The 13,849-nt window shown below is 37.5% G+C and overlaps 1 protein-coding gene across 1 annotated transcript in view; it reads right to left on the bottom strand.

The window, feature by feature from the left end:
• The window catches only part of LOC145674480 (frequenin-2), a 991,919-nt gene that overhangs the window by 24,906 nt on the left and 953,164 nt on the right, over nt 1-13,849 (bottom strand). The window contains exon 6 of the mRNA XM_081744595.1: nt 4,403-4,491. Coding sequence (XP_081600721.1) covers nt 4,403-4,491 — 89 coding nt within the window. The remainder of the gene's footprint in view (nt 1-4,402; nt 4,492-13,849) is intronic.

Genomic DNA, 13,849 nt, shown 5'->3' with positions numbered 1-13,849 from the left:
GGGGGGCGTTCACCGGGACATGTAAAAGTAGTAGAAAATGACCGATATTAGTGTCGGATTCATAGTTTTCGCGGTCGCTGAAATCAATGGTGAAACTCCAAACGCATTAACTTCCAAATTTACCCTATTCGGCTCTGGACCGGGGGTCACCGGGGGGATACCGAGACATGTAAAAGTAATCAAAGTGATCGATATTTGTGTCAAGTCCATAATTTTCGCGGTCGCTGAGATCAATGGTGACACTTACATTAGCGATGACTTGCAAATTCAGCTACAATTGTATGCAGGCCGGCAGGGGATACCAAGACATGTAAAGAATAGGCCAAAATTACTGATATTAGTATCAAATGCATAGTTTTTGCGGTCGCTGAGATCAATGGTGATACTCCTACAGGCGTTGACTTCCAAATACAGCCCCCGTGCGAAGCATGGGTATATTCAACTAGTTTATATATATATATGAATAAAGAAACATTCCTCTTCTGGGGGCAATCACCCCGATCGCCTCCTCCCCGCTGGATCCGCCACTGGTGGCAGTTAGTAACACTACTGATGACACCAATATCTTTTAACCATGTTGATTGCGGGCTTCAAGGTCATAGGTCATGCTATTCCTCTTGGCCGTATTCAGGTCGATAATAATATCTGGATGGTGGCCTGGAGAAGGCTCTAGTCTCCAATGGTGATTTACTTGCTCTTCTCACTTCACGACACACAAAATCCACACGAGAAGAAAGCCTCAACAGTTGTGATAGGAGAGGATCTGTTACATCATCTAACCAGAAGGCTCGTGCAATGCAAAGGAATGTGTGTGATGGTTAAAGAAACACTAGTCTTTCGTGTATTGGTTATTCTTACAATGATGAAACGAATGAGTAAAGATTTTAAAAGTATTTGTCTGATAATGTACAGTCAGAATTAAAATGTTCTTTGAAGCTGAATTAAAGAATTAAATGGGATTTAGAAAATACTTAAAATGATTCGATTTTAACAGTAATTGAAGTAGTTAATGAATTTGTAGTTGCAATAACTTTACAGCAATTTCATACTATAGCAGAGTACTATACAATACTTGCACTGTCACCGTTAACAGGGACGGACAAATCGTCTGCAAATCCACGTACAGGCGTATCTGCATTTTTTTTGTTAATATTACAGGGAAGCGATTTGAAATTGTTCGTATAACGTTATATTTTACTACTCATTTCATTTTCAACACAGTGTTGCGAAAGTTTGTACCAAGAAAGCTTTGACCTTAGTGTTTCTGAAGATAGCATTAAAAGGCATAACGTTATACGAAGAATTTCAAATCGCTTTCCTGTAAAATTAAAAACTTGCAGATACGCCTGTACGTGGATTTACCGACGAAATGACAATTGCTTTCTGAGGAGGTGGATGCATACTTTCACCTGTGATGTTTTCTACACGTAACACTTGTCGCTTTTGAGACCACTCTCGGCATATTATCTTAACAATCATCTTTGAGTTGCGTTACTTTCCTACTCAAAGAGCGATATAATAATATCAGGTAGTCTAAAAGATATGGAGCCTTTTGCGCACGAGACGGCAATAGGAATCCAAATATCAGCGTATAAGATTCGCAGCGAAACAGGCCTAATGCCACTCTACAGGTAACAGTTGAATGTAATAAATGTTCAAAACCGAGACGGAATTCTTACAATCAAACATAACATATTGCGCTATAAATATGAATGAACTTTAGAGAAACTGCGCTATATTGTACAATTTTAACTCGGTAAAGATGCAAATGTTTCAGAGGCTCGTTGGGCAATGGGAAGAAGAGTTCCCGCCAAAGGAATATAGGTATGCTGTTATTTGCTACACTGGGAAGCGATATTCCCATTGGTTATGAGTAGTTTTCACCACAGAAATGGGAATTGCACTAAAGAAATCATTTCTTTTGATTGCTTGGTTGTTTTGAGTGCGTGTTTGGTAATATGGAGGAGGTATCGTTCCATAACTTGTAGAAAAAATTGGTCCACGAAAGGGTTAAGGAATCTGTGCTGTTTATGGGCAAGATACATTATCATAAGCAACAGCCAGGAAGGGTTCAGTCGCTTACACCCTGGAAACCAAGAGAAAATATCTTATGAAACCGTATTTACGGAATTTCATTATGATAGCTTGTGTGATAGAAGGGGATTAATTGATCATGTTTTTTTTTTTTTTTTTTTTTTGTACACAATAGTTAATGGTTTGGTTGATAGCCATGAACTATTACATTTATTAAATTTTAATATTAGGAAGCACAGTCTATGCATACGATTACTATTCCATTCTCATACATCAAAACTCGCCAATACTACGGATAACTAGAAAACACAACCTAATAGTGAGAAACTATAATTGCAATGTCGACTTTGCGGTGAATGTGGAATATTATACAGGGTGTTTCAAAACAACACCAACAACGATTGAGAGGTGATTCCTGACACCAAGATAACTCAAAATGACCAACCTGTGCGCACAAATGCTTCCTTTCGGAGTTATAGGCTGCCGAAAACATGAAAAGTGAATTTTAAAGGTCCATAGTTCCAAAGCTATGTGACCGACCGTAGTCGGGTCAAGACGTCACTCAGGAACTAATATGTACACTATCTAAATATCCAAGTTTCACAATCCTGCCATTTTTCGCAACAATTTTTATATCTAGGTAGTTGGAGAGTACTTCAAATTATATGCCTAAGCCAAACTCTTTCTATAAAAAATTGTTGCGTGATTATCTTACGATCCTGAATCGTGTAGTTTTGGATAGGGCACTATCAGAAATGAGTTACAAGCTCTACAGCGGATGCTGGGAGTGTCCCCTGTTTTCATTCAAATACTGATTTACACGTTTCATCAGGTTGGCAGCAACTTTACGAAGATTAGAAGTGTTAAGTTGTCAATAGCACTGCGAATGTTCGTTTCCAGATCTTGAATAGTTCAAGAATTGCTTTTGTATACCTCTTGCTTTAAATAGCCCCATAGAAATGAATAGCAGTGTTGCCGGATGCATGTAAGTAAAAATGTTATAATGATAATTTCAAAGTTTGTTTTTCATTGCTTTTAGGAATTGCATAATGTAGACAGATCCTTAACACACCTTTTGATGCACTGAAGCATCAGCAGGGTTGCCAATTCAGAATGTTGGTTTGTGAAAACTACGATTTCCTTAGTTCCCCCTTATAGAGGCTTCATCCGATTAGCTATCGATGGAAATGAAAGATTGTTTTTCCTGCTCCATTGTTTCCAAGCCACCCCAACTAAACAAACTGAAAATTAACGACAGAACATCCATACGTATGAGTTATGAGTCAATTTACATGTTTTGCAAAAAAAAAAAAAAAAAAAGTTTACATCTTCGGTTACACCTGGCAATACTGTCTGGTTCCTAGTGTACTTCAATCGTCGCTTCCTTGTTTAAAAATATATGCATGAACAAGGTTTCATTTTGGTATAACCATTATTTGTATATCACATCAAGTTCAAAACTTCTACTATCCCAAACTCCGGGTTGCATTGTATATTGGACACAGTAACTGAAAAGGAACAGTCGGAACTGGTCAACAGTGTCGTATACAAGGTGTGATCAAACATACGTTGTATGAGTTTTTTTTGTTTTTTTTTTAATTTTATTAGCAACTGCTGACGATACAACCATTTGATGTAATTTGTCCGATAGCCTGATTCCTTGAGACAGGCAGCGTCAAGTTGGAACACGTTTTGACTTGTCAGTCAGCGTCCAGAGCCGCTAGAATGCCCTCTGGACGCTCCTCTCCGCTCGCTTCTGCTCGGGTCCTACTGCTGCTCTACTGCCCTGACTCGGTTAGATAGCATTCCTGCTTTTTAGTGGCCACCTAACACAAGTTGGTTCGTCTTTTATCTATAATGTGAAAGATGGATACTAAACATAACGAGCAGAGCACAGTGGAGGCTCTGCTCGTTGTGTTTATTATCCGTCTCTCATGTTATATTTATTTGGTGGTATGTATTCCTTTTTCAATGCCATATTTCTCTCGTCCATTTTTATCCTTGTTGCCTTACCATTGCAAACGAAACTAGCTTCTTCTGATACGTTTGTATAATATTTAGTTTTCCCGCGGAAGGACATATTGGTAAGTAACCAATATGTTTGTTAATTTGAATCATCCTCTCATGTGCCTACGTAATTTTTAAAAAATAAAAAGTAATTCGTAAGAAAATAAAGAAAAAAATCCTAAAATACTTTTACTTGCTGCCTCAAACTAATTTAGAATGCTACTTAATAGATAGTTTTGTGTCATGATGAACTTCAGAAATCAACGAAAGGGTTATACTCTCTATCTTCATCGGTTAGGTTAGCAGCGTTACTAACGAGAACTATTTAGAAAAATAAATAAATAAATAAATAAATACTCACCACCATTTGATATATAGCATCTACTATGTTGTACATTTCTTCTCGTGTTATGTATCCATCATTATCCACGTCATATAAACGGAAAGCCCCTGAAATGAGAAGAAACATTTAATACCATTACAATATGAAGTTGCTACAAGGCCTAGGATAGGACCAATAAACAACTGATAAATAACATACAGTACCAATGACATGGAAAAAGCTTTGCGCTACACATGTTCCAACATTCTCAACATATTTCCTGATACGTTTCAGTATGTTTCTATGAATTATCTTAAGTATGTCGATTTCTATAGCATTCGTTGTAATTGTTGTGTTTTGTTTTCCATTTAGCAGGAGCAAAATACAATTTAATATACAGAAATAAATAGTAACGTTAAGCTTCTTGTTTGGGATTACACTGAAGAATAGTATGGTCTTTATCACAGCAGTAACACCCCGCCACCTGGTGTTAAATCAGGAAAATACAGGCAATATGTTTCAGTCGAGTGCAAAGAGACGCTCTGTGTAATGATTTATATCATAAGGAAATACTGTATTGGGTCGATGCATAAGTTCGTGCTTTTCTTATATTTTATTTTTATTCTGCTGTTCTGTTAATTCAAATACAAATACAACATAGACATAATATTAACATATTCTACGAGTGTAACAATATATTGCATCACGGACGGAGTTATGGGGGTCATGGGGGCATTGCTCCCAACTTTTTGACAAAAAATAAAAATGTCATCTATAAGATGGCAACGTACCAAGACCTCCGAGACCGACCAAGAGGTCTGCCCCCCACCGGACCCCCAGCAGACAATTCCTAGCGCCGCCTATGCATTGCATACATTTTAGTGTCACTCACATTAACTCACAATCACTCAGTGATGTATTCACCTCCACTATCTATTACCTTCCGCCAACGTTCAGGTAGCAGTTTAATGCCTCGCCTGTATAATTGTTTTGATTTTGACTGGAAGAAAGGTGTTAGCCGCTGGTCAAGAGAAGCTTTTCTGTGCTGTTCTTTCAGCAATTGCTTCATTCCCGTACACTGCACAAATTGTTCTCGCAGCTTCTGCTGCACTAGATCCTTGGTTAAACTCGAAGAGTAAAATGTGAGGGAAATGATCACTTCTCTCAGCCTAACATTCCATATTAGTTTGTCTGAAATATATACAATAATACATTCACAATAAAGAAAACCTGTGTTTCACAACACACAAACTCCAAAGTACAGTAAAACAACGGAATAACGATGAACAATCGCTGCACGCTGCATTATTGCCACCCCCCGCCCAAAAATGCACGAACTTATGCGTCAACCCAATACTACTTCTCGTTAATCCAAATCAGAACGTAAGAAAAAACTACCGAAATAATTCGAGTTGATCTATTTTTACACATTATCTGTAAGCTGCAATGATTTGAAGAATATATAAATTTTATTTGAAATGTCTAAGACTAGTAGTCCAATTGTGGCCATTAACGGAACTATTATTTGAACTGTAAGAAGAGGAAATGGCTAGCACCACTTTTAAACTAGTTATTAAACCGGCAAAATCTTACTTTCATGGGCGTATTAAATTACTGAAATCGAAAAATGAAATGAAATATTTGAGTTTTACGTCTCACGGTTATGCCAAAGGAGACGGTGATGATGTGAAATGGTGGAATGAAGAAAGTTGGAGGAAACGGAAGAACCGCGAGAAAACCCACGAGCACGGTGTTTGTCCACCACAAAGTCCACACGGCGCGAGCTGGGATCGAACCAACTAGCACCGGAGGTGAACGCTCTACCACTGAGCCACCGCGCCCCCTACTGAAATCGAGGTAAAATGTGTTTTGAATTTGGAGGGAAGTGATTCGAATTGTGATTAACTACCAAAATTATTTAGTGAATGTTGAAATCTTCAATGTGTGCTTTTGAGCAAGGTTGTGGAAAAAAAAAAGTTTATTGGAAGCCAAGTAAAGTAAATTAAATATAATACATTTTTTGTTACCTGATTTTCGTAGTCTCAAATTCTTATTATATTTAATAATACATTCATTGTGTTCATTTTTATTAGTAATTTTCCATTGTTATTTGTGTTCTGTAAATTAATAAGATTGATATATATATATATATATATATATATATATATATATATATATATATATATATATATATATATATATATTGAATATAAAACAATTTCAAAAGCACGTTTTAGCTATGTTGTTCTAGTCCTAAATTGTGTCTTGAAATAATAAAGTAAGTCGAATTGCGATTTCACATTGTAGACTATTTGACGAAACGATTTTCTTGCAGCTAGATTTGATTTTTGAGGATAAATCGCAGAAATTACTCAGAAAATATACAGTGAAAGTCATAAGTATTCGTACACCGACTGCAAGCTATGATTAAATGCCTGTAGCTCCGACTTTGTTGGAGATAAAGCATTGAAACAAACTGCACTGCATTATCCATTAAGTCATTTATTATTTACAAAACAAACGTTTTGTGAATGCAAAAACATAGAAAAATAATGGCAAAAGAAACAAAAATAAACATGATTTTGATGTGTCAAAAGTATTCGTACACTTACGAAACGTCCAGAAAGAAAATTATTAAGCATGATTCAATACTTGGTTGGGTTCCCTTTGACCCTAATTACAGATAGAAGGCGCTTCGGCATCGAGTGCACCAAACGTCGCGTATCTTCGAATCTTATAGAAGCGCATTCCTCTTCGAGTGCAGTTTGCAAAGAACGTTTACTCGTAATGCTGCGCTTGCGGAGTTTTTTTTTTTTTTGAGTAAGTGCCATAAATGCTCAATCGGATTGAGGTCAGGTGATTGAGGAGGAGTGGCCAGTTGCTTTGGCACAATGTACAGTAACCAGAGCTTTGTGTTGCGTGCCGTATGTTTTGGATCATTGTCCTGTTGAAATATAAAGTTATCTTGCAGGCCCATTTGATCAGCACTAGGACGTAGATTTTTCTTCAAGATGTCAATGTACATATGCTGATCCATAGTACCGTCGATAATTGTCAGCTTTCCCACTCCCGAAGCACACAGTCACCCCGAAACTAGCACTCCCCCACCTCTGTGCTTGACGGTTGGTCGCAGATTTTTCGGGTCCATCTCTTTATTTGGCTTCCGCCACACCATTTGTCTACCGTCGGAACCAAAAACATTAAATTTACTCTCGTCGGAGAATATCACTTTGTCCCAGAAAGCCACATCTTTGTTCACGTAAGTTTTTGCAAACTGGAGCCGCTTCTTCCTATTCACTTCGGAAACAAAAAAAATCTTTCGAGCAACACGCCCATTATACCCTTGTTTGTTGAAAGCACGACGCACAGTGCTTTCTGAAACTGACATACCTGAGTTGGCTGCTTCTGCCACCATCTGCCGAGCACTGATTCTTGGATTTTTAATTTTGTTCAGTAGTATACGCTCACATCGTCCAGTGATCTTCCGTGGACGTCCACTTCGCGGCATGTTTTTGACTGTATTTGTTTCGCAGTATCGATCTATGACTGACTGCACGGTCGAACGTGGTCTTCCGATAATACCTGATATCTCCCGTAAGGATTTGCAGTCGTTATGAAGCCTTATAATTATTTTTTTTTTTTTGATGCTTCTGTTATTTCTGTCCCTTTTCGACCCATTATGTCTTTCGTCTTGAATCTATCTTTGATCTTGAATGATATTTCGCTGGCCTGTGGTTGTGTTTAGCTTTTCAAACCACCAGAGGGCGTTCTAACCGCCAGAGGGCGTGAACAACAACTCGAACAGCTAGACGATTTTGCCTTTAATTTCAGTGTAGAATACTTTTGACACATCAAAACCATGTTCATTTTGGTTTCTTTTGCCATTTTGTGTCTATGTTTTCGCATTCACGGAACGTTTGTTTTGTACATAATAAAGAAATTGATGGAAAATGCAATGCCTTTTGTTTCAATGATCTATCTCGAACAAAGTCGGAGCTACAAGCATTCAACCATAGCTTGCAGTCGGTGTACGAATACTTATGACTTTCACTGTACTTTCATTCTATTCTGTGGTTACGCAGCTATTTTGTCCGAGTACTTCGTTCTTCAGCGGCACTAAATGTGGGGGGTTCTCTGCAGTTACATCCTTCCCGATGGCAACAGATTGAGTTTTTAAAAATAATTCGCGCTTTGTAAGACGTAATAATTCGCGTCAATCTCAGAAGTGACAAATAGTTGTCTTTGTTATCGGTTCCGAATTGCCATCGGCTAATAACCTTGTTGAATGCCGGAAAGAAACGTAAGTCGGTGGAAGCGAAGTCGTTATCGTACGGCGGATGGGTAAGGCTCTACTAACCGAAGGCGCTAAATTCTTTTGTCTGCCGCCGTCGAATGTGGTTTTGTATTTTCATCCAAAAAGGAGAACCGGAAATGCCAGGTCAGGCCCGTTCCTGCGAATATAACACTTCAGTCTTGTCAGCATCATACTGTACCGCTAATCATTGATTCTTACAACCACATCTTTGTCATGTCATTAGTTGCTCATCCGACCTTTCTGCTAATACTCCGATAACAAGATCTGTAAGATATTTGTTGTATATTATCAAATTATGTATGAATAGCTGTATAATTAAATTGATGTACTGTTTGCTCATTGGTTTACGATTTTTCGAAAAAAAAAAAAAAGGATGGAAATGTACTTCTCGAGTTCTCCTTGTACACTGTAAGTTTCATCCTTCCTCACCTGGCTTCTGAGTAAGGAAGTGAAAATATAACTTTACGTACATCAAAGTGGGTTAAAAGTTGTCCACACTTTTATTAGGATAAGAATTTTTATGGATGTTTCTTTAGTATTATGCCATAACTCAGGTTTTGTGCCAAAAATAATAAATTTTATTTTCTGTCATTCAATACTTTTAATTTCTAGAATATAACCAAAAATTAGTCCCGGGTTCGATCCCAGCCCCCGCCAAGTGAACTTTGTGGTGGACTAACAAAGTGTGCGTGGGTTTCCTCAGGGTTCTCCCGTTTACTCCCACTTTCTTCATTCCACCATTTCATTCATTTCTCATAATCACCGTCTCCTTTAGCCTAACAAGCATAACCGTGGGACCTAAAACTCAAAGATTTCATTTTATTTCATAACCAAAAATTTTTAAAAAATGTGGTGCACATGAAATACCCTCCGTTAGTGTAACGTGTTACCATGACATGCATGACGTTATTTCCAGTTTAAGTTAAAGATTCTGACACTAGGCGTCGCTACGGGTACAGTTGACGCAAAGCGTCGTACATCTATGCGGAAAAGACTTGCCGGTTTCAGAGTGATATTAAAAGTGGAAAGTGTATGTATATCAAGGAGTTACGCTTTGAGTTTTACGTCCCACGCTTATACCGACTAGGCTAAAGGAGACGGTGATGATGAAAAATGAATGAAATGGTGGAATGAATAGAGTCGAAGGAAACGTGAGAACCCCGAGGAAACCCACACACACGGTGTTTGTCCAACACAAAATTCACTTGGTGCGAGCTGGGATTAGGGATGGGCACGATTCGAGCTAAAACTCGACTAGACTCGAAACTCGAAGTGAATTCGAGTCGAGTTAAAGGTAATTTTCTCGAGTTGAGTTCTAAGCCGAGTCACTATTTTGAGGTCGAGTTTCATAAATGGCTAGTTCGTTTAACTCGTTTTGAAATCATGGCCTGATTAGACTGGAAAGCGAAAGCTATGAAAAATGTAAGCAGTATTGTGGAATATTTTTAGTGTTGCTCATAAGATGGAACTTTGCTCGCATCTCGTCTCGTCTCAACTAGCAAGACGACAATGGACTTTGTAACGAGACAGCCTCAAATGTTGTGAGCACAAATATAAGTATATACTGTAGTTCTTACCACCAAGGCTAAGACCTACACGGTCGGAGAGATTTGAGCATAAGTAGAAGCCCAAACCGGGTAGTGATGTTAACCGGCTCAGCTCGGTTCAACTGAGCGAACAGCTCGAGCCGGCTCGTTGAGATGAGGCACTGACTTGGCTCAGGTGAGCCATCAGCTCGAGCCGGCCGGTTGGGATGAGCCATCAGCTCGGTTTGTTTCGGCTCGAGCCGGCTCGGTTGGGTGAGCTGTTGGCTCGATTCAATAGCGAATGAGCTGTGGTACGAGCCGTTGAAACTCCTAAACCCGGGCCGAGCAGTTTTGAACATGTTTGGCCGGCGCCCTCTAACTTTTAATGATTTTTTTTGTTCGAGACCGGATACTTGCTCCTCCGGAACTCAAACCCAGAACCTAGTGAACGATGTCCTTGCCTCCTAGACTTCACGACTACCGAAGTCAATAGTCAACTAGTCTTTAGTATTCAGATACAAAACTCCTCTTTCATGTTTATACACGGTGGTGTAATAATAATAATAATAATAATAATAATAATAATAATAATAATAATAATAATAATAATAATAATAATAATAATAATAATAATAATGATGTTTGCGTAGTAGTAAGTATCATTGATAATAATTGTGATGTCTAGGTAGGATAGTTGAAAAAAGTACTTGAAACTACACACAGCATTTGGCTCGAATTTATTCGTTTTGTTTCGACTCGACTCGCAACTCGAGTCAAAATCGAGTCGAGTTGGAGGAAATTTTTGGAGCCGAGTTCTGGAGGCCAGCTCAAAAATGTCTGTTTCGAGTCGAGTTTCAATGAAAACTCGTTCGAGCCCATACCTAGCTGGAATCGAATCAGGGACCCCATGCTACAGAGTGGAACGCTCTACCACTGAACTACGGCGGCCCCTCAAGGAGTTACGCGTAACACTGCACACCAAGAGAGAAATAAATACCCACCGCATAAATCATGATTTTCTGTGTCAGAAAGTGTAATGTTCTTCTCTATCTTGTACAGTCAGAGACAATATTAAGTGTAGGTTGAAGGTATAAGAAATGATAGCTCGAACCTATACTTAATATTGTTTCTGACTATACTAACTATAAACTAAGATAATTGCAAGCACAAAATAAAGAAAAACATTACATTTTCTGGGACAGAAAATAACGATTTATGTGGTGGACGGTTTTTAAACACTCCCTTGATGTGCGGTGTTACGAGTAACCCCTTGGTGTACGTATGGTTAACGCAAAGCAGCCAGTACGTATACAATCTATATATTCTGAAAATCAATTTAAAAAATGAAAATAAATCTTTTAGTTTAAGGGGATCTGATACCTCCTCGCTTAGGTTTCTAACTCTCCATTTGATAACACGTAAAATTTAATATGGTAATTTCTAACAAAGTAATGCAGGTAATGACTTGAAATTTTTAATGCAAATACACAAGACCCATATAAATCCAACCACGGTCTCCAATTTACGTTACATGCCTTAAATTAATTGTAATATATTCTTCAGTAAGTTTGGCAACTATGCTGAGTATATGGATAGATCTTTTTGAAGGAGTTGAGAGCCCTCTCAACCTCTAGCCCTACTAGTCTTCGCGACACGTGGTAGTGATTTGTGAGCGCTTCAGGCTAAAAACCAATGTCGCCTCTGATCCTTTCTTTCTAATTTTCTTTCTTTTTTTTCCTTTTTTTCAAATACTTGTTTTGAGCAGCTTTGCCCTTTTGTCGGCTGTCTATAGAAATAGCAGTCATACTCCCTGCAATTGTTGATTCTCGGTTGGGACAGTCACTTCCTCTCCGTCGTGAACCTCAGTGTTAGATTCGACAAACAAAAATAAACTCGAAGACAGTAAATGTAAAAAGACAACAGCAGCAGTAGTTTGTATTAAAATTTTGGAACGAACAAAATATTGTATCTAAATAACGTATTTGTGTTAAATGTACTTTATCATAATAAGAAGTTCTATATTGTTCTCGTATGAGATGCTATAAATGCTCTACTTTGTAATAAAACTAAAAGTAATGTCTTTGAAAGATGGTATTAGACTTGTCAAAAATTGGTTTTGTGGGGTCAATGTAATAATTTCATACATACAATATTTTTATTCAATTTTCAGACATTAGTGTATTGGTAATATACAAAGTGTACAGTACATGTAATCAGTGTACAATATTAAGATATTTTATAGATAATTGTTTTTTGGATGAGTTAACTTCAAGCATATAATCATTCTATTCTTTTCTATAATGTAATTAATATAAATGTGTACACAAAGTATAAATGTTGTTTGACAATAGTAAGGTATTTTGTTGGGAAAAAATGCTTTTTGTAAAATCGTTTTAATTTCAGATATATAGTTTCGATTTCATAAAGTAATTAATATAAATGTAGCAACAGTATAAATGTCGTTAGTGTCAGAAATGTAGTCAAATATTTCGTTGATAATTGTTTTTTGTAGAATCATTGGAATTTTAACCTTATAGTCATTCAATGGGGTTTCATAGTCTAATGATTAGAGCGTTCGACTCCTGATCGCCTGATTCTAGGTTCGATTCCCTGCTAGAATACTCAAATTCTTGGCGTCTGCCCATCGTCGTGAGGCAAGCTGGGTAGCCATGTGATTAAAAGACATGACAGTCTATATAATTAATATAAATATATACACAGTACAAATGTTGTTTGATAGTAATGAGGTATTTCGTTGATAATTCATTTTTGTAAGATGTATACTATTTTTATAATGGTAGAACGTGTGTATACTATTTAAAAGATGTAGACCTATACATTTCTTTGTATAGACTTTTATAATCTATAATGAATTTTTATAATCAAGAGCGAAAGTTTAAAACCTTAGAATGGGCGAATCTTGCCACAAAAGTGAGATGTACTCGTAGAAAGATTAATACTAATACTAATAATAATAATAATAATAATAATAATAATAATAATAATAATAATAATAATAATAATAATAATAATAATAAGGGAAGGAATGAAGACGTACTAAAGGAAGCTAGTAAAGGACGACAGATCATGAACATAATAGGAAAGAGAAGAAAGAGCATGCTTACCTATCTTATTCGACACTCAGATCGGACACCGTGTTGATAGAGGAAAAGGCAGAAGAAAAACCAGGAAGTGGAAGACCAAGGATAGAAAAATCTAAGTTTTACGTCCCACAGTTATGCCTGGTAGGTTAAAGGAGCTAGTGATGTTGAGAAATGAAGGAAATGGTGGAATGCAGAAAGTAGAAGGAAACGGGAGAACCCCGAGAAAACTCCCTTACATATGGTATTTGACCTCCACAAAGTTCACTTGATGCGAGCTGAGATCGAAATAAGAACGCCATGCATTAGAGGTGAACGCTCTACCACTGAGCCACCGCGGCCCGACCAAGGATAAATGCAGTAACGAAGAAGAGACCTTATCAAATTATAAAACAGCTCTCCCAGGGGAGAGAAAAGTTTTAAAATTTCCTTCTTGCCCATCAACCTATGATTGAAGTGAGGAAGATTATTATTATTATTATTAGTGGAGTATTTACGATTTTGTTTCGGGGGGCTTTGCCTGAAAATGTGAAAATTCTGCAAA

Source organism: Thermobia domestica, chromosome 17, assembly GCF_964235325.1.
Source record: "Thermobia domestica chromosome 17, izTheDome1.hap1.1, whole genome shotgun sequence".
In the NCBI taxonomy this organism is placed as follows: Eukaryota; Metazoa; Arthropoda; class Insecta; order Zygentoma; family Lepismatidae; genus Thermobia; species Thermobia domestica.
This window is presented reverse-complemented; position numbering and strand designations above follow the sequence as displayed.